General features: G+C 44.1%; 1 protein-coding gene across 1 annotated transcript in view; it reads left to right on the forward strand.

The window, feature by feature from the left end:
* The window catches only part of MINDY4B (MINDY family member 4B), a 36,301-nt gene that overhangs the window by 1,717 nt on the left and 15,792 nt on the right, over positions 1-18,792 (forward strand). The window contains exons 2-4 of the mRNA XM_054983886.1: positions 4,414-4,441; positions 10,528-10,695; positions 15,016-15,135. Of these exons, the coding sequence (XP_054839861.1) occupies positions 4,414-4,441; positions 10,528-10,695; positions 15,016-15,135 (316 nt within the window). The remainder of the gene's footprint in view (positions 1-4,413; positions 4,442-10,527; positions 10,696-15,015; positions 15,136-18,792) is intronic.

Here is an 18,792-nt window from a genome sequence, read left to right on the forward strand (position 1 = left end):
ATGGGCTCCTATTGCCAGGACTTTTAATAAGAGTATATAGACTGTAGGTATTTGGCAGGCGAAGAGATTATTCAGGTCTTTATTTTATATGTTTTAAATTGTGATCTATAACCATGAGGAAAGGTGGGATATAAATGTTTTAATAAAAGACAATTACCAGACCCTTACAATTTCCAGGACTGAAGGATAGCTAGAGATGTCAACCTGCAGGCAGTTCCCCCACTAGCATTTTGTGCTGGTATTAAAAGCGGGGTGGAGGTGGGGGTGGAATGACCCATCATTTCCAGGTTGCACCAGGAATGCTGTAATCACCAGGGATGTAGGTGCGCAGAGAGGTGGCCTCCTCCACTCCAGTTCTGACATGGGGAAAGATGGCAACACTGCCCGGAGGTTCTTCAATTTCTGTTCCAGCATTTTCACAACTCAAACCTAGTATTCAATGTAATTCTAGACACAAATGAATCTCATGCTACGGAAGTGACGCTTAATGCAGGAAATCTGATGCAAGTTCTTCAGAAGAAAGAGCCTGTGTAAATGTAAACTAATAGCACCTATTATTTAAAAAAACAATATTTACCTGTTACAACATTGCTCAGCATAAGCTTGCAAGCAAAGCCGTTTTGCTAGTGTTGACATTTCCACAGAAACCATCCTACGCCCGCATGTGGCCAGACAGCACCCTAACTGCTAAACGGCCTTTGTTACATCCAGGCATGAAAACGCAGGTTTATCTTTTGCCTGCTTGGAGACAGGAAATTCTGGTGGTTTTGTATGACATGCAATAGTAAGAGGGAAAAGCAAAGTAAAAGGGGAAAGGAGGGAAGCAAACCGAGCATTCCTAATTTATTCAAGTGGATGTAGCAGCCTGAACCTTCTCTGGCAGTGCAGGCAACAGACCAAGCTAATTCAGAGAAAACGGTAGGAAAAGGGAAGCAATATTTTACTTGTTTACATTGCCCAGATTTTGAAACTCATAGAGATCAATCCTGTGCCTTTGCAAGGAAGCCCCACTTGGTTCAGTGGGGTTTGCTATCAAATAAGTGTGCATAAGATTGCAGCCTTACCCTATGACTATATATTGGAACAGTCCTTATTTAATACACTGTGACTTAATGTTAGAGTACCAGAGTAGGGTCTGGGAGACCCCAAGTCTGAAACCTTACTCTGGATGGTTGCCAACTCCAGGTTGGGAAATTCCTGGAGATTTGGAGGATGGAGCGTGAGAGGAGAGTGGGGATTTGGGTAGAGAGGGAGCTCAGAAAGGGAACTCAGTGGGGTAGAATGCCATACATTCCATCCTCCAAAGCAGACATTTTCTCCAGGGGAACTGATCTCTGTAGTCTGGAGAGCACCTGTAATTCCGAGAGGTTTTCAGGTTCCTCCTGGAGGTTGGCAACCCTACCACTCTGTCACGGACGCTCACTGGTTGACCTTGGACCAGTCACACGCTCTCAGCCTAACCTTTATCACAAGGTTGTTGTGAGGATTAAATGGAGAAGAGGAGAATGACGTAACCAGCTTTGGGTTCCCATAGGCAGAGTATGAATGAAGTAATTAAATATGTGTGATTTCCTCAATGGAGCAAATATGCACTATGGACAACTTTAAGTCAGGAAAACGGCAAGGGGGGAGTTTAATCCCTCTTTCCACATGCCATGGTCCTGATCCAACTCTCTTCCCCCCACACCTGAGAACTGAGTTCTGAGCAGCACATGTCTGGTTATCGGGACCCGGGGAGAACATGAGGTATATCTGATGGGTAGTATGCCCAGCACCCACATTAAAATGAATTCATCCCAAAGAATGTTGCTTTGGGCTCCTTTCACAGCTGGTTTCAGGATCAGCCTGCTCTCTTTCCACGTCCAAACCCTCCCGTTGCATTCCTGACTAGTCTCCCAGTTCCCCATTGTATTTTTTTAATCACTCCAGTTTTCATGAAATCTCATTACAGCCCACAGCAGTTAACAGTTTATTTCATTGTGCATTGCAGCCCGTGTTTTTAAATGGGTTTTCCTGCCAAGAATGCTGTGAGCTGTTCTTTCAAGAGTCATTACAAGCCAATTAATAAATAAAGGCTCTTTGGTTTGTTTTGAAGTTGTTTTATATTTCTCATAAGGCAAATAGAGTTGGGGGAGTTGCACAGGAGAACCATTGAGCAGTGGGGGATGTACTTCACCCTTCTTATACCAGTTTTCCTTTTTAAATGACCCAGATCAATTATATTATGAAATAGCCTGTCCTCAGCTGTTTTAAAAGCAGACATTGACTATTCTTTAGGTTAGAGATACACTTTAAAAGACAACGTAACTTCTTACCAGCTATCAAAATAAGCCTCAGCAACCTATGAAATGGAAGGTCATGCAATACACATGATACCTTAGTGGTAATAATGTGTATCATTTAAATGCCTGTGCATTAAAGATACACCCTTCTAGCAACCCAGTTTGCTAGGGATTTGCCCTTCTAGCAAACCGGTAAGAAAGTGAATCCCTGAAGAACAACAGCTCTGAAAAATGGAGATTCTAACACCTCACACTAACAAAGTTTTAACAGACCATTCTCAAAAAGCAAAAAATAGATACAGCAGTTTAGTAGGGTTATGTACATGTCTGTCTATAATAAATAGGGAAGCTTGGAGTACATCAGAGTCCCTTGAATACAGATGAGCAATCTCATATATGGACAGCCAACATAGTGTAGCAGTTAGTGACACACTCTAATCTATAAAACCTAGGTTTGGACCCTGCCGCAAGCCTCACTGAGTGATCGTGGGCCAATCACCCTTCTAGCCTCATTTACCTCACAGGTTTGTTGTGAGAATAAAATGGAGAAGGGGGATCCATGCACACCCAGAGCTCTTTAGAGGAAGGGTAGATTATAGCATACTCACTTGGCAGCAGGAAAGGTGGTAATCTAGCAGGATTGCCAATATGCCTGAAGGAAATGTTCTGTCCCTTTACAGAAGCTTAATGTGTGGAAATGGGCAGGTGACGCTTTTCATGGCATGGAGGTATGATAAATAACATTCCATTAAGCCTCCATTAAAGGGACAGGACATTATTTTTCTCCAGGCTGTTGGCAACACTAGATGGTAGAGGAAGATAAGAAAAGGCACTTTAGCAGCAAAATCTCCTTTTTTTTTCTTTAATAGCAATGCAAGATCTCATACTCCCACACTGAGTCAGATAGGGTCAGCTGAACCCTATCAAAATTGGGTGATACTCTTGCCCCTGCCAGCCTCCTAACCAGCATTATCTCTGTCTTGTTTGCCTTCAGTCTTTTGACCACAGCTCCCAGACACTGGTATACTACAAATCTTGTTCTATAAGCAACATTAGCTGCTAATAAGTGAATGTCCATCAAAGGCTGAGCATGCATCTTTTAGTTTAAATTTCTTGTCTCTTAAACATAACGCTACCGTCCCTTTTGAAAGCATATTATGGTTTACTGGAAATGAGATCTTCATGAAATATAGTTGCTCATTTGGCATCCAGTTAAGAAGGAAACCTTAGTCTCTGCTATCCACTTCAACTGAATCCAGCATTAACCCTTCAAGCGTACTGTCACCCCAGCCTGTGGCATAAAAGCAATCTGTCAGCCTGACTGCATTGCCTCAAGAACCAGGCAATCAATTATTAAACAATTCCAATTTCCCTGAAACAGATATGTAATTGCAGCCTGTTCTTATAGAAATCTGTGTCTTAGATTAAACATTTATGTTGTATATACAATGAACAGAAAAACACAGGCAAAGTCCAACTCTAATAAAACTTTCATTGTGAAGCGACAGTATTGAGTTTACAATAAGCGCAGACTAGAGATAGAAAAGGGAGCGAGATCTCTGCTGTTCATACCAAAGATCAGAACAGTTAAAGATGATGAACCCTTTTTTAGGTGCTGGAAAACTTACGATAACCCCGTTTTGAATGTTGTTTTGTGCTGCACACAAATGGACAAGGAGGCATCCTCAGATGCACCCAACGTGCGAAAAATGGAATTGGAGGACATATCCAGCAAAATATTAGATCTAGACAAGTGGAGAAAGATCTTCAGTTGGCACAGGTAACACTTTTTCCCTTACTTGATTCTTGAACATTCCAATAATTAGATCACCTTTAAGGGTGCAGTGCTATGGACACCTACAGAAAGGTAAGCCCCATTGAAGTCAGTAGGAATTACTTCTGAGTAAACATGCTTAGAATTGTGCTGTAAGGGTGCAGTCCTAGGGATACAAATCTGAAAACAAGTCCTACTGCTCTTAATGGGACTCGTGCACATGATCAGCTGTGCTTCTGTGACTATATTAGGTACAATGCTAGTGATAAGTTTGCAAGCTGTTACAAAGGGGAACTTATTTGATCTTAGTGCTACTAACTGCATCAGCTATGCTTAATTTTTTTTTTCCATTTGCAGGTTGGAAGTCAGTCACACAACTCATCAGGTAACTTTTCTCCACTTTGGGGAGCTGCAACCGCATTATGGAAAGTGACTAGCGTAGACAGCGTTCCCTTGTGAAAGTATAGCCTGACAGTTGCTTTGGGGAGGTGTATTTATATGCAGCTTTTTTTAAAAAAGTTTAAAATGTATTCCAAATACACATTCGTAATTAGATCTCCTGAGAAATAAAAAAGTGGTGGAATTTTTAAAAAATATATCAAATTTTTCTTTATCATTTTTCAAGGGACCTTGAAACCTTCATGTTAAAATATAAAATACATATATTTTGAACAATATTAAGACATTGATTTCTATATTAGTTTGGAATTACCTTCACGGTTTGTGCTCCCAAAATGAATATATTCTGCAATGAGGGTTGCTACCTTTTTCTAGCTTTACTTTGTGGCTTTAACCCCAGTCTGATGGACAAAAATATAGCAGGTAAGATTTCTCATCGCTTACTTCCTTGCTAGAAAAGGAGTTGCCTGCTTAATTCTTCAAGAACAAGACTAGAAAGCTAATCTGTAGTTTTTGCAATACAAAAAGGACTTTTTAGTATCATGCAAACAAAGCCTTGCCAAACTTGTAAGGATCTCTCCATTTTTCTCTTAGTAGCGGCTCTTCATGCTATAACAGAAACCACATCCAAAGTTCCACCAAGACTTCAGTTGCCATTATAGCAAAGAAAGGGGTTCCTTATCCCTTTCACTGGAGGTCATCCAGAGATTTGGACTGAGTTCCCACAAATATGCAGATGATGCTCAGCTCTACCTCTCACTTCCAGCATATCCTGGAAACAGTTTTGGGATGCATATGAGCTAACAAATTGGAACTTAATCTCAACAAAACTGAGCTGCTACTGATGAGGGGAAGATTTAATCCAGGGTTTAATAGCAGCTTCATCTGCAGAAAATAGTAGGTTAAGGTTTTCATTACATGGGATAAGCATAGGGTCATGTTTTCTCCCTTCAATAACGTGTGGAACTGGGCAGTTTAAGCCTTCATTAAGGGGTCAGAATTTTTTTTTCTCCAGGCAACTGACAATACTACATAAGCATTCTTACCTACTGATAGCAACATATTGAACTGCTGCGAAAATGCATAGGAGCATTAATAGGCAGTAAAGAACATAAAAAGAGCCCATCTGGATCAGATCATCAGTCTTTCTAGTCCAACGTTCTCTGTCCCATGGTCATGTCTTCTCCTGGAATAGACTCCAAAACAGGCTCGGCAAATGATGACCAGGATGAGCCAGAGACAACCTTGGGAGAACATCAAGAGGGTCAGGAAATTTGCGCCACGCGGAGGGCAATCTAAATTCCCCTCTGTCTGGAGATCAGGGGGCGGGTTCACCGGCCATGTGACCATTTTCAAGAGGAACTGGAACTTCGTTCCACTGTGTTCCAGCTGAAAAAAAGCCCTGGGTAAGCCTTTCCTCTCAGCCCCAGCTCTCCAGCTGAATTGTGGGGATAATAATAACACTGACTTGTTCACTGCTCTGGATGAGGCACTAATCTGTCTAGAACAGCAGTACACTAGTGGCCAAAATTGTGGAAACCTTTTGGGAAAAGTGTATTTTTGAGGTTTGATGGCTCATCATAACACCACTTTTTTTTTTGTAATACCATAAAATTATATATCAGTGGAAAGATAATTTAATCAAGAATGTAATGCAATAACTTTTATGAAGTAAATTTTTTTAGAACAGTTATAAAGAAGAAAATTGAAACACATAGAAAAAATGAGTTATACAACAATTCTCACAATGTCAGTTAATACTTAGTTGGGTAACCTTTTGCTTTAATTACGGCCCTACAACGCCTTCCCATGGAGTGAACCAAGTTTTTTAGTTCTGCAGCTGTTATAATGTGAAACCACAATTGAGTTATTGCTTCTATTAATTGCGTTTTATTGCTGGGCTGCTTCTCACTAACCAGTTTCTTTAGTCGGCTCCATAGATTTTCAATGGGGTTAAGGTCTGGGCTATTCCCGGGCCATTCCAACAGTGGAATATGATTATCTTGAAACCACTTTTTGCACACAGCAGCAATATGACATGGAGCTGAATCTTGTTGAAATATAAATGCTTCATTATCTTGGAAAAGATCACGTGTGGAAGGCTTCAGTTTGGGCTCAAGTATTTCATTTATGTATTTTTGGGCATTTATATTGCCGTTCATCATGCAAATTCTGCCCACACCTTTTGATGTCATACAACCCCATATCATAACACTAACTGGGTGTTTCACGGTAGGTGTAATGCAATCAGGATGCAAATCTTCTCTGATTCTTCTTCTCACATATTTTATGCCATCACTACCAAACAGGGAGATTTTGGTCTCATCACTCCAAATAACACTGTCCCATTGTTCCACTGTCCAGTTAACATGGGTTTTAGCCCAGTTTAATCTTTTCAATCTTTGTTTGAGAGATAACAATGGTTTTTTCCATGGAATTCTAGCATTAAGACCAAATTCCTCCAGTCTGCACCGAACAGTCCTTGCACTCAACTTCACATTGAATTGCGCCATTTCATTCTGTATACACCCCGATGATTTTCTTCTGTCACCTAGGCTCAGTCTCTCAATTCTTCTATCATCCCTTGCTTGTGTGCACCTTTTCCTGCCTTTACCAGTCCAGTTTTGTAGTGACTGAGTTGCCTTATACCTCTTCAAAAATTTAGAAATGCCACCTTTGGTTAAGTTTCCACCAATTTTTCTTCTAATTTCTTCATAACTGTAGCCTTGTTCACTTAATAGTACTATTTTACATCGCTTTTTGGGTGACCAGTCAACTCTTTGCGCCATTTCTTTAATTGTATTACGTTGAAAGGCCACATTCAAATGAAGGAAAGCTACTTCATATCAACCTAAGTAAGTTGTGCTTCCTTTTCCTGGTTATTTGGCTATAACATTTGATAGAATACAGATAACTGAACAAACTTTGTTGCATTACATTCTTGATTAAATTATCTTTCCAATGATATATAATTTTATGGTATTACTCCAAACAAAAGTCAAACCTCAAAAATGCACTTTTTGAAAAGGTTTCCACAATTTTGGCCACTAGTGTATATAAATGCAATTATAATTATAATAATAATTATTACTAGTAGTAGTAGTAGTAGTAGTGAATCTGGATCCAGTGTCGAGTTATTGAGACTCCTCCCCTGATCTCACTATCCTTTAGAAGATGGTACGTGGCCTCTGGCTACTGGGTGAACCCCTTGTTTTTGAGGAATCCATTGACTTGCTATCAGATCTGGAGTAACCAGAAATGGCAACCAGATTTATTATGTATTAATGTCCCAGAAAATCCACAAGTAAGAAATGACCCCCAATCCCCCTGTTGTTAAGCCCTACCAACTCTCATACAGAGGTAGACAGCTTCCAAACAAAGTGGTTTTGTTAAACCGTATTAATCTGTTGAAATAAAATAAACTGAAGCTGTCCAGCCCCCTTTTTAAAAATTTCTAGTTTAAGCATTCATGGATTACAGCACATTTCATCAGATAAACAAACTGCTGATTTTGTTCTTTGGATACAGAAGGCCATGAAAATAAAAAATGTGTTTGTCTTTAAAGAGATGCAATAATCCTCTTTTTATTCAGACACACATTAATACCCTGGCCTAAGTTCAGGAGGCGGGGAGCGGGAATCAACAATTCATTTCAACTTTTGTTCTACATTAAAAAGTAGTTACTAGAGATGGGCACGATCTGCATTACGATCCAAAAAAACCCACGATAATGGCGATCGCGCGATAGTGACTCAGCGGATCATGATCGGCCACGGCCAACGATCCAGCGATCGGGAGGGGGGCTGGATCGGGGCTGGATCGTGCTCAGATTGGGAAGCCAGACATTCAGGCGCCAGTAATCTATTCCCGAGGCAATGGAGCCAGGGGAATGCCTGAGCTGTGTTTCCCTTCCTTCTGTCGCCCTGGAAACTCGAATGGAAGCTCAGCTTTCCTTGATCAGCAGGGCTTCCTTCCAACCATGGAGCAGCAAAGCAGTCACCAGATGGGAGAAGACACCCAGGGGAGGGAGGGGGAAGGGGGTGTTCTGTAGCCATGGGCACTCCAATCTCATCCCTGCAAACCCTGATAGGCAGCTCTGATGGCCAAACACAGATGGCCAAACACAAACACAGATGCTGCCGGCATCACCCACCGTTCTTTTCTCACCAGCGCGCTCCCTTTTGGCCTGGCAGGCGGGCACATGGGGGGTACCTCTGGCGAGCGGTCAGACCCCCTTCCCCCTGAGGGGAGGGCGCTCGTCACCGTCTCCCCGTGCCCGCTGGGCCCGGTGGCTGCCGCCAACACTCACCTTCCCACATAGCTGGGAATAGCAGCGCGCCCTGCTTTGGCCTCCACAATCCACAATCCATGGATCGGGAATGGGAGATGATCGGTGTGGATCGATCAGTCGGGATCGTCACTGGCACTGATCCATGATCAACTGGATCGGCAATTTTTTTTGGATCGTGCCCATCTCTAGTAGTTACTTTCTTGTTTTTTCCATGCCAAGTTCACAGTTGCTGGATCAGGGTGAGGGGGTATTTTGAAACAATAAACCATCTAAAATGTAGTGAACTAACCAGCATCTTTATAAATGCAACAAATACATACATACATACATACATACATACATACATATATATATATGTATATATATATATATACATATATAGTCCAGTAGCACCTTAAAAGAGCAACAAAGAGTTTTTTAAAGCTTGACTCTCGAAAGCTTATACCTTGGAAACTCTTCGTTGATCTTTTTTTTTTTAAATAAATTTTTATTGAAATTCTTTGTTGATCTTTAAGGTGCTGTTAGATTCAAACCTTGCTCAATGCTATGAATGTGTTTCAGAAAGAATGACAAAATAATGCCCTTACTGTATACTGGAAATTGCTCTTACTTATTGGAACACCTATACACGTCATTTAAAGTACAAAAAAATTACAGTTTTTTTCCTTGAATTTTATATAGCATAATAAACTAGCAACAATTCAACGCAGAGCTGGGAATTCTTGCCAATTGAAATCAGTAGTCTTATGTCCACATCTGTTCTGGACTATAAAACTATTTTTTAAAAAATAAAATGGTACATCCTTAAAAATTTAAAGTAATATATTTGTTGACTTAAACATAAAATTAAGGGGGTTATTTTCTGTTGTAAAAAAAGAATTCATTCTGAATTTTAAAAATTTTTGGTTTACTAACATGTAATAACTTCTAACATCCCAGCTTTCCTTATTCCTATTTTAGTGGCATTTATCTTTTCACATCTCATTCTTAAAACATTTTTTCATGTTTCTAGAGATATATACTAAAATATTAATTCTCCTGAGCACTCTTGATTACATCGTGGAAAAAGAAAATGATAAATTATTTTTAAAAAACAGAACACGTATTAATGTATATGGAGGAGGTAGAGAGAACTTTAGAGTTGGTTTCTACAACCTTGAATACAGTGGCTTTGACAAAGGCCATTTTGTTTTTAAACAAGTAGAATTCCTGTTCCCAGCTAATCCTGAAAACCATGATCCGTCTGTTCTCATTTTCACCTGTCACAACAAGGTGACTTTCTCTGTGACGTTTCTTGTTCTATTGGTAAACTATGGCTCTCAAACCAAAAGTACAGCCGCTGAAAAGATATGAAGACTGTAAGTTAAGTTATATAGAAACATTGCAGGAGGAAGTAAAGAAGAATCAACTAGTAAGTAAGACAAATGTATTAGCCTTTTTGTCACAGAAAAACAAGTTGTAAGAGAGGGGAAAAATTATTTTGTAAACTGTGAAGTTCAGATAGATTTTGCCTGTAAAAATCTTCTACTTTTATTAAAATGGTGTTAGATTCCTGGCATGTAGCTTTGAAATAATACAAAGCTCTTGTCTTCTTGCAGATAAAAGAGAAAGCATATGATCAGATAATGTTTTGCTATGGTCCCTTTGTTTAGAATAATATTTGCTATGAAATGAAGTAAAAAAAGGAATAACATGACCGTAAGGAATAGGCTTATTGTGGCTACTACATTTGCAACGATACCTAATGTTGCTCAGTTTCTGTTTCTCTTTTATTACTACAGAAATGTCAAGACCCTATATCTGATGATGGCAAAGAGGATGCAGCTAGAGCAACTACTAGTCCCTTAAAACAGGACAAGTTTCCATCCAATATTCTTTATTCAATTCCCAAAGCTCTCCTAGTCTCATCAAACTTAGGCTGGCAGCCTATCTCCCTGGAAATGGCAGCAGTGAGTAGACCTTGTCAATTAAGTATGAGCTGAAATTTAATCTCACCAGCATTAAAGATACACAGAAATCTTATCCAGGAGGAGCACAGCTGGAATCAAGGCTGTACTTTGCTGTTGCCGAGAAATAATTAAAAAGGAAGAGGGTCGTTTATTTGGAGTGCTTTTTGAGGACGTTGCTGATCTGCAATGCAGAAAACTGGTGCTACATTTTTTAAAAAGCTATTGAGATGTGCTATTTTAACTTTCTTATGCTTGTTTTAGAGGGTTTGGGCTTTTTTAAAGCCCAGCCAATCAGGGTTGCCGACTTTGAAACTGCACCCCCCCCCCCAGCTGTCTCTTTAATATTAGGTAATGCTATTTAACTCCATGCCAGGAAAAGCTTAAGCTGCAAATGTCTGACTATTAAACCACTATTAAAGGTACAGGACTTTTTTACCTGTCCAGTTGGTGACCTTGCAGCCAATAAGGTCAATTGATAACCTGAGAGTTGTGGACTTCCCTGTAACTGCTATTTTCCCCATGGCATTCCCTGAAGACACAATGCATAGGCAGTGCAGTTTACACCTAGGACTGACTCTGCTTCTGAGTTTAGTTAGTTGTAGGAAAATCACTGTCATTAGAGGTATTGCATAGGGGTATCTTTGTGTGTTTGTCATAAGAAAATAACACAGAAGTTCATTGGCACCTTAATAAAGACTAAACCATGTTTATTTCAATATGAGCTATTGTGAGTCACAGGCAGCATACCTCTTCAAATATGTGAAGGGAAATCATCAGGGCTTTTTTTCAGGGAGAACGCGGGGGAACGGAGTTCCAGAACCTCTTGAAAATGATCACATGGCTGGTGGCCCCGCCCCCTGATCTCCAGACAGAGGGGAGTTTAGATTGCTATCCATGCCGCTCAGCGGCGCGGACGGCAATCTAAACTCCCCTCTGTCTGGAGATCAGGGGGCGGGGCCACCAGCCATGTGACTATTTTCTCTGAGGGCAACCCACTGAGTTCCACCACCTCTTTTCCCAGAAAAAAAGCCCTGGAAATCATACTGGGAATTCTTATGAGGAAGATTGCAAGTGTGAGGGGAGAAGAAGAGACAAAGATTTGGTGTGAATTCTGTCATGAATCTTTCAAGTGTAAATATTGGTGCAAGAGGAGCAGGAAGGATAAGGATAGAAAGGTTAGGTATGAATCCTGTCATAAATCAAAAGAACTAGCAGTGACACATAATGAATGATGAGAGAGGTCAGAGGTTTGAAAGGATAAGCAAAGTAATAAAGTAGGATAGAAAGGGTCCATAACAGCTCAGCAGTAGTCTAAAATTTAAGTGAAAATTAACTGATATTGATGTGAGGTTATAGTCTGATCAAACATACTCAGGATAGCCAATTAAAAGTTTTAAAAAGCAGCTTCAGTAGAACCATTAGACTATGTCTCCTTGACTTCTCCTTAACTATATTTTTAAAGAGTCCCCAAAGCCCTCTGTTTACGTGGGGGGGGGAACATTATTGGGGCCCTGAAGCTTGAACTGTTATGGGGGCCCCTTTGCAACCAGCAACAATAGGGCAACATCCAACAAGGTCCTCCCAAAAAACTTTGGATCTCTCCAGATCACACAACCCTGAACTCTAGAGACTGTTCCCTGCAACAGGGCATGTGCTGGTGCTGATCCAGTCTCTAGTTTTGGAGCTATGACCCCCGATTTGACCTTTCTCCCAGAACCTTGTATTAGACATTGCGGTGAATAAGGAACTGGGGAAAATAAAAGCCCTCTACACCCCCCCCCCCCAAACAATCTTTGGATCACTCCAAATCACACAGCCCTGAACTCCACAGACTGTTTAATACAAGAGGACATGTGATGGTGCTGATCCAGTCTCCGGTTATGGAGCTAAGGCCTCCTATTTGGCCTGCTCAGAGCAGTTTACAAAGTATGTTATTATTATCCCCACGACAAAACACCCTGCGAGGTGGATGGGGCTGAGAGAGCTAAAAGCTGTGACTGACCCAAGGTCACCCAGCTGGCTTCAAGTGGAGGAGTGAGGAATCAAACCCAGCTCCCCTGCTACACCAAACTGGCTTAACCACCACTACACCAAACTGGCTCTCCAGTACTTTCCCATTTTGTGTCTAGCAAGGCAGTTTGTGTTTTAAACACACGAGGAGAGGGGCTTATGATATTTCCATATTCATAAGCCTTCTTAATATCATGAGGGCAAGTGAGACTACTTAGAGCGGAACTACAAGTGACAAAAGGCACTGGTTGGACACTTGTCAGCTTCCTTCAAGTTTTGATGGGAAATGTAGGCAGCTTGGCGGAATGTTGGACAAGTGACAGTTGAAAAGTCCATTGGACAGCAGTCAGAGAGCCAAGCTGCAAGACTAGGATACCTACATTTCCCATTAAAACTTGAGGGAGGCTGACAAGTGTCCAACCTGTGCCTTTTGTCACTTGTCGTTCCGCTCTTAGTTATAAGGCACTCAAACGGATAAGTTAACACTCTAGTCCAGGCTCCAAATCTAAGCAGGCCCAAGACCAGGTCAGCTTTGAGACAGAAGCTGTTCCCAATACAAGCGTCTGGGAGGCAGTGCAAATAGGAGGCCTTAGCTACAGAACCAGAGACTGGATCAGCACCAGCACATGTCCTCTTGTAGGGGACAGTCTCTGGAGTTCAGGGCTGTGTGATTTTGAGTGATCCAAAGATTGTTTTGGGGTGCAGAGAGCTCTTATGTTTCCCAGTTCCTTATTCACAGCAATGTCTAATACAAAGTTCTGGGAGGCAGGCCAAATAGGAGGCCTTAGCTACAGAACCAGAGACTGGAGCAGCACTATCACATGTCCTCTTGTAGGGGACAGACTCTGGAGTTCAGGGTTGTGTGATTTGGAGTGATCCAAAATTTGTTTGGAGGGGGTGTGTGTAGAGGTCTTTTATTTTCCTCAGTTCCCTATTCACAGCAATGTCTAATACAAAGTTCTGGGAGAAAGGTCAAATTGCAGGTTATAACTCCAGAACCAGAGACTGGATCAGCAGCAGCACATGTCCTGTTGTAGGGGACAGTCTCTAGAGTTCAGAGTTGTGTGATCTGGAGTGATCCAAAGTTTTTTTTCTGCTGCAGCTGCCCCCTTTTTACTGGGGGGCACCCTACTTTGAAGCTGTTAACTCAAGAAATGGGCTTTGTAGGATGACCCAGTATAGGTTCACTTAGAGCGGGACCACAAGTGATGCCTGACACAGGTTGGACACTTGCCAGCTTCCCTCAAGTTTTGATGGGAAATGTAGGCAGCTTGGCGGAATGTTGGACAAGTGACAGTTGAAAAGTCCATTGGACAGCAGTCAGAGAGTCAAGCTGCAAGACCAGGATGCCTACATTTCCCATCAAAACTTGAGGGAAGCTGACTAGTGTCCAACCTGTGTCAGGCGTCACTTGTGGTCCCGCTCTTAGAGGGCTGAGCCTGCTGAATCTGGAGGTGTATGATATGTGCCCTTACACACTTCATTTTGGAGTGCCGAGCTTTTCAATTTCCCTACAATATTTTTCTTTGGCTTTGCGAATAAGGAACTAGGAACTGCGAATAAGGAACTGGGGACTGAGAACCAATTCCAGCTTCGTGTTTCCAAGAAGTAACTTCACTAATTTCCAAGAAGTAACTTCACCTTCGTTTTAAAAGCTCTCTAACAATTGCACAGGTTACCAACATTTACCGCAATAAACCAAAGCAGATCTTCAAGCAAGAAGATCTGTGCAGGCCTTTCCCCACCCTTATGGTGCTGTTGCTTCTTCCTGGGCCAGGCTGAATTGCTAGACTGCTGGGAACAACCAGCCCACTTTAGGGGAAGCTACAACACTGAGCACACTCCATTCTAAGGTTAATATTAAGCACTTCAACCCATTGATTTATGAATCTATCACTAAAATAGCTTTATTTTAATAACAAACACTTTAAAAAAACCCTCCATTAATTTTTGTTGAAAAAAGTCACCCTTTAACAAAAAGTTGATTTAGGGGCCTTCTGGGATTAGGGGTCCTGAAGCTTAAGCTTCATTAGTTGCATAGTAGATCCGCCTCTGGGGGAGATGGCTGAGGCGGGGGAGGGGGGCGCGTTCTGCAGGAAGAAATGTGTGGAGAGTTTGTAGTTTGGTCTTATATCTCATTTGTCAAACATTTTCACAGTGAAAAAGGGTAGAAATGCAGTCTTTGTAAAATTGACAGGGAAGATATTCTCTGCAATCCAAATTCCGTTCTAAATGTCAGATTCTTTTTCATGGAACCAGCAATATTGTCTCTTTTTTAAGGAATATACATTTTATTTATCCTATCTTAAGGGGCTACGAATGATGCTATTTGGAAGCACATCCCAAGTCTTCAACCATGAATGGAAAAAGGCATATTTCAGATTCCATGAGCCATGTGCTGACCTGGCCTATGCACTGAAGAAAGATAAGGTGAGCCATCTTACAAGAACATAAGAAGAAGCAGTGGTCCATCTAGTCCAGCATCTGGTCTCAGGCAGCGGCCAACCAAAAACAGGGCATGGGGGTGAAGACCTTCCCCTGATGTTGCTTTCTGGCACTGGTATTCAGAGATTCACTGCCTCTGAATGTGGACATTCCCTTTAGTCACCATAGTTAGTAGCCACTGATAGAACTGTCCTCCATGAATCTGTCTAACTCCCTTTTACAGCCCTCTATGCCTATGGCCATCACTCAGAGATGCCAGACGCCCGGTGGGGGCAGGGAATCCCCCGCCCCCACTCCCCACCCCCCACCCCCCACCCCCACTTACCTAACCAGCGAGGGGGCACACACCTTCCATGCACGCTTCCCCACGGCGCTCCTGTGCACAGCTGCCACTGGGATTGGGCCCGATTTGGCCAGATGGGGCCTCTGCGGAGCACGGGAATGCTCCTGAGCTCCACAGCACCTCAAAACGGGCCTGATCCGCAGCAAAACAGGCCCATTTTCAAGCACTGCGGAGTATAGGAGCGCTATATGCAGCACCTCAAAACAGGCCCATTTCAGCGCAGATCAGGCCCGTTTTGAGCCCCTGCAGAGCCTGGGCTCACTCCCAGGGGCCACACGATGATGTCACTCCTGAAGTGATGTCATTGCGCTTGTAGGGATGTGCGCGACTTTGCGCGCATGCCCCCCCTCTCCCCCATGGTAAGTGCCAGGCCCCTATCCCCCGCTGGGACGTTGAGGGGGCCTGGCAACCCTACCTTCACTACATCCTCTGGCAGTAAGTTCCACATTTCAATGCTGATTAACACTCTTTCTAATTCCCCAGTGGAACCATAAACTAGCAGGATGGACCAGGCTAAAATCACTAGCTATGAGCCTCCGTTTCCTCCATGGAAGATGAGACTAAGGTGTTGCCGCTGTGTCTGCAAAAACAGCACAGCAGCAATGGAGCTTACACGTGGCAGGATTTTCCCTGCCTCCCCAGCAACAACCATCCCCCGCCCCATAACAACAGGTCTTTTAAAGTGTTTTTAAAGAGCAATTAAATATTGTCACGTGGGTATTTTTAAAATGGCCTCTTTAGGCCATTTTGGGCTCATTTGGGCCTGTTTCAGCCCCGAAATGGCCCAGCAATGGCCGGTTCCAGGCAGACTTGGGCCAGATTAGGGTTGCCATCCCCCCGCCCAGGGCAGGGGATCCCCTGATCCCACTGTGTGTCCCCCCGCACCCACTTACCTGGCTGGTGGGGGGGTGCGCACCCTGAGGTGCCTCCTCCCTGGGTGGTGCGGTGCGTCCCTGGGTGCAGGGCGCGCTCCCGCACTGCGAGAGTGGGTGGCAGTGGCGGCAAAGAGAGCAGGTGGTGGTGGCAAGAGAAAGCTGCTCACACCGCCGCTGCTGCAGCTGCCACCACCCCTGTGCAACTGACGCCAGCAGGGACAAGGGGCGCAGCAGTGGCAGTGGTGAGAGAGCGGGCTGTGGCCACCACAGCTCGCTCTCTCGCTGCGATCGCCGCTGCTCCTGTGCAGCCGACGCTGGCAGGGACAAGGGGCGCAGCAGTGGCAGTGGCGAGAGAGCGGGCTGTGGCCACCACAGCTTGCTCTCTCGCTGCGATCGCCGCTGCCCCTGTGCAGCCCGCGCCAGCAGGGACAATTGGTGCAGCGGCAGCGGCGAGAGAGCTGCCCAGTCTCTCTACCCCTCCCAGCGCGCATGACGTTGTCACGCGGGCACCCTTTGACCCTGCGTGATGACATCACTCGCAGAAGTGATGTCACCACACACGGCGGGAGCGCACATGCACGAAGAGCAACGACAGGGTAGGAGCCAGCATCCCAGTCTCCCGCTGGGAGACTTGAGGGACCTGGCAACCCTAGGCCAGATCCAGGCCGTTTCAGCCATTTGGGGCCCATTTATGGCCCAAGATCAGCTGCTGCCAGGTGGGGAAAGTTCCCCCACCCAGAAGAGGCCCAATCCAGGCTGTTTGGGAGGCATTTTGGCCACTTTGGGCCCATTTAGGGCCTGAAACAACCCAGATTGGGGCAGAAACGGCCAGGATTGGGCTGCGACCAGGAGAGGAAGTGTTCCCCCGCCCAGCAATGACACGTTCTAGGCCATTTCAGCCCTGATCCAGGCCATAGGGCTGTTTTGGCCATTTTGGGCCCATTTAGGGCCCAAAACGGGGCCGAAACAGCCAAGATCGGGCTGCTGCCGGGTGGAAGAACACTCCCCCATGCTGCAGCAGCCCCATCCAGGCCATTTAAGAACTGATCCTGACCCTTTGGGGCCTGATGCTGGCCATTTTCAGCCCATTTTCGGCCTGATCCTGGCTGTTTTGGACCCGTTTCAGCCCAATTTGGGTCCAAAATGTTCTCCCACCTGGCAGTGACCCAATCCTGGCTGTTTCCGGCCCAAGTTGCACCAAAATGGCCCCCAAATGGCCAGGATCAGGGCCAAATTGGCCTAGATTGGGCCACTGCATCATGGGGGAGTGTTCTCCCACCCGGCAGCGGCCCAATCCTGGCCAAATTACACCCAAAATGGCCAGGATTGGGCCTGAAACTGCCAAGATTGGGCCCAAATCAGCCTGGATTGGGCTGCTGCAGCACAGGAGAGTGTTCTCCCACCCAGCAGCAGCCCGATCCTTGCTGTTTCGGGCCTGATACGGGCCGAAACTGGCCCAAATGACCAGCATTGGGCCTGAAATGGCCAGGATCAGGCCCAAATCAGGCTGGAATGGACTGCTACGGACTGCTACTGCTCCAGCCTCTCCCACCCAGCAGCAGCCCGATCCTGGCCATTTGGGACCTGAATTGGGCCAAAATGGGCCCAAATTGGCCAGGATCAGGCTCAAATCAGCAAGGAATAGGTCACTGCGGCATAGGGGAGTGTTCTCCCACCCGGCAGTGGCCCAATCCTGGCCGTTTCAGGCCCGTTTTGGCCCACAGGAGTGTGCAGTACCACCCAGGAGCATGCCTCACTGCCCAGGAGAGCACAGGTGAGGACTGTGTCTCTCCCACCAGCCAGGTAAATAGGGGCAGGGGGTAGCGGGTGAGAGTGGGGGATCCCCTGTCCCGGGGGGTGGGGGGTGGCTAGCAGCCTTATTACAAGACTACCAAGTATGAAAATAGGAACCTCAGTCTCCACATTTTTTCCAGCAGATTGATTGCTGTTTGCAGTTCATAAGATGAATTTTAACTCACGTAAGATACCATCTCATTAATAATTTAAACATTTGGGTTTTAATATTGATTGATCTGGAAGTAGCCAATTTAGATTGCCCGATCTGTTGCCATTGAACTTTATAGAGTTTAAAACCAAAGTCTCTGTGCTAAGCGTCCACATATGATGGTGGTTTATCCCTGGAGGCCATTAATAAGACTGTGTAGATGCTTGAGATAATTCCTTTGTCACTTGCTGGAGGTACTTCTAACAATTTTTCAAAGTCAGTCAAAGGTTTTGACAAACATTCTTTAAATATGTTAATTAAGTTTGAAAGTAATAATTAAGTTTGAAAGTAATGATACCAATGAATCTGGGAATCTAATTTGGCCTCTAAAACAGACTTATCTAAAACCTTAGTGTTCTTAGTTAAATCTATTAACCATGTACAGTGAGTTTTCCTCCCAAACCTGTAAGCTTGAGTGT

The sequence above is a fragment of the Eublepharis macularius genome, chromosome 6, assembly GCF_028583425.1.
Source record: "Eublepharis macularius isolate TG4126 chromosome 6, MPM_Emac_v1.0, whole genome shotgun sequence".
NCBI classification, from domain to species: Eukaryota; Metazoa; Chordata; class Lepidosauria; order Squamata; family Eublepharidae; genus Eublepharis; species Eublepharis macularius.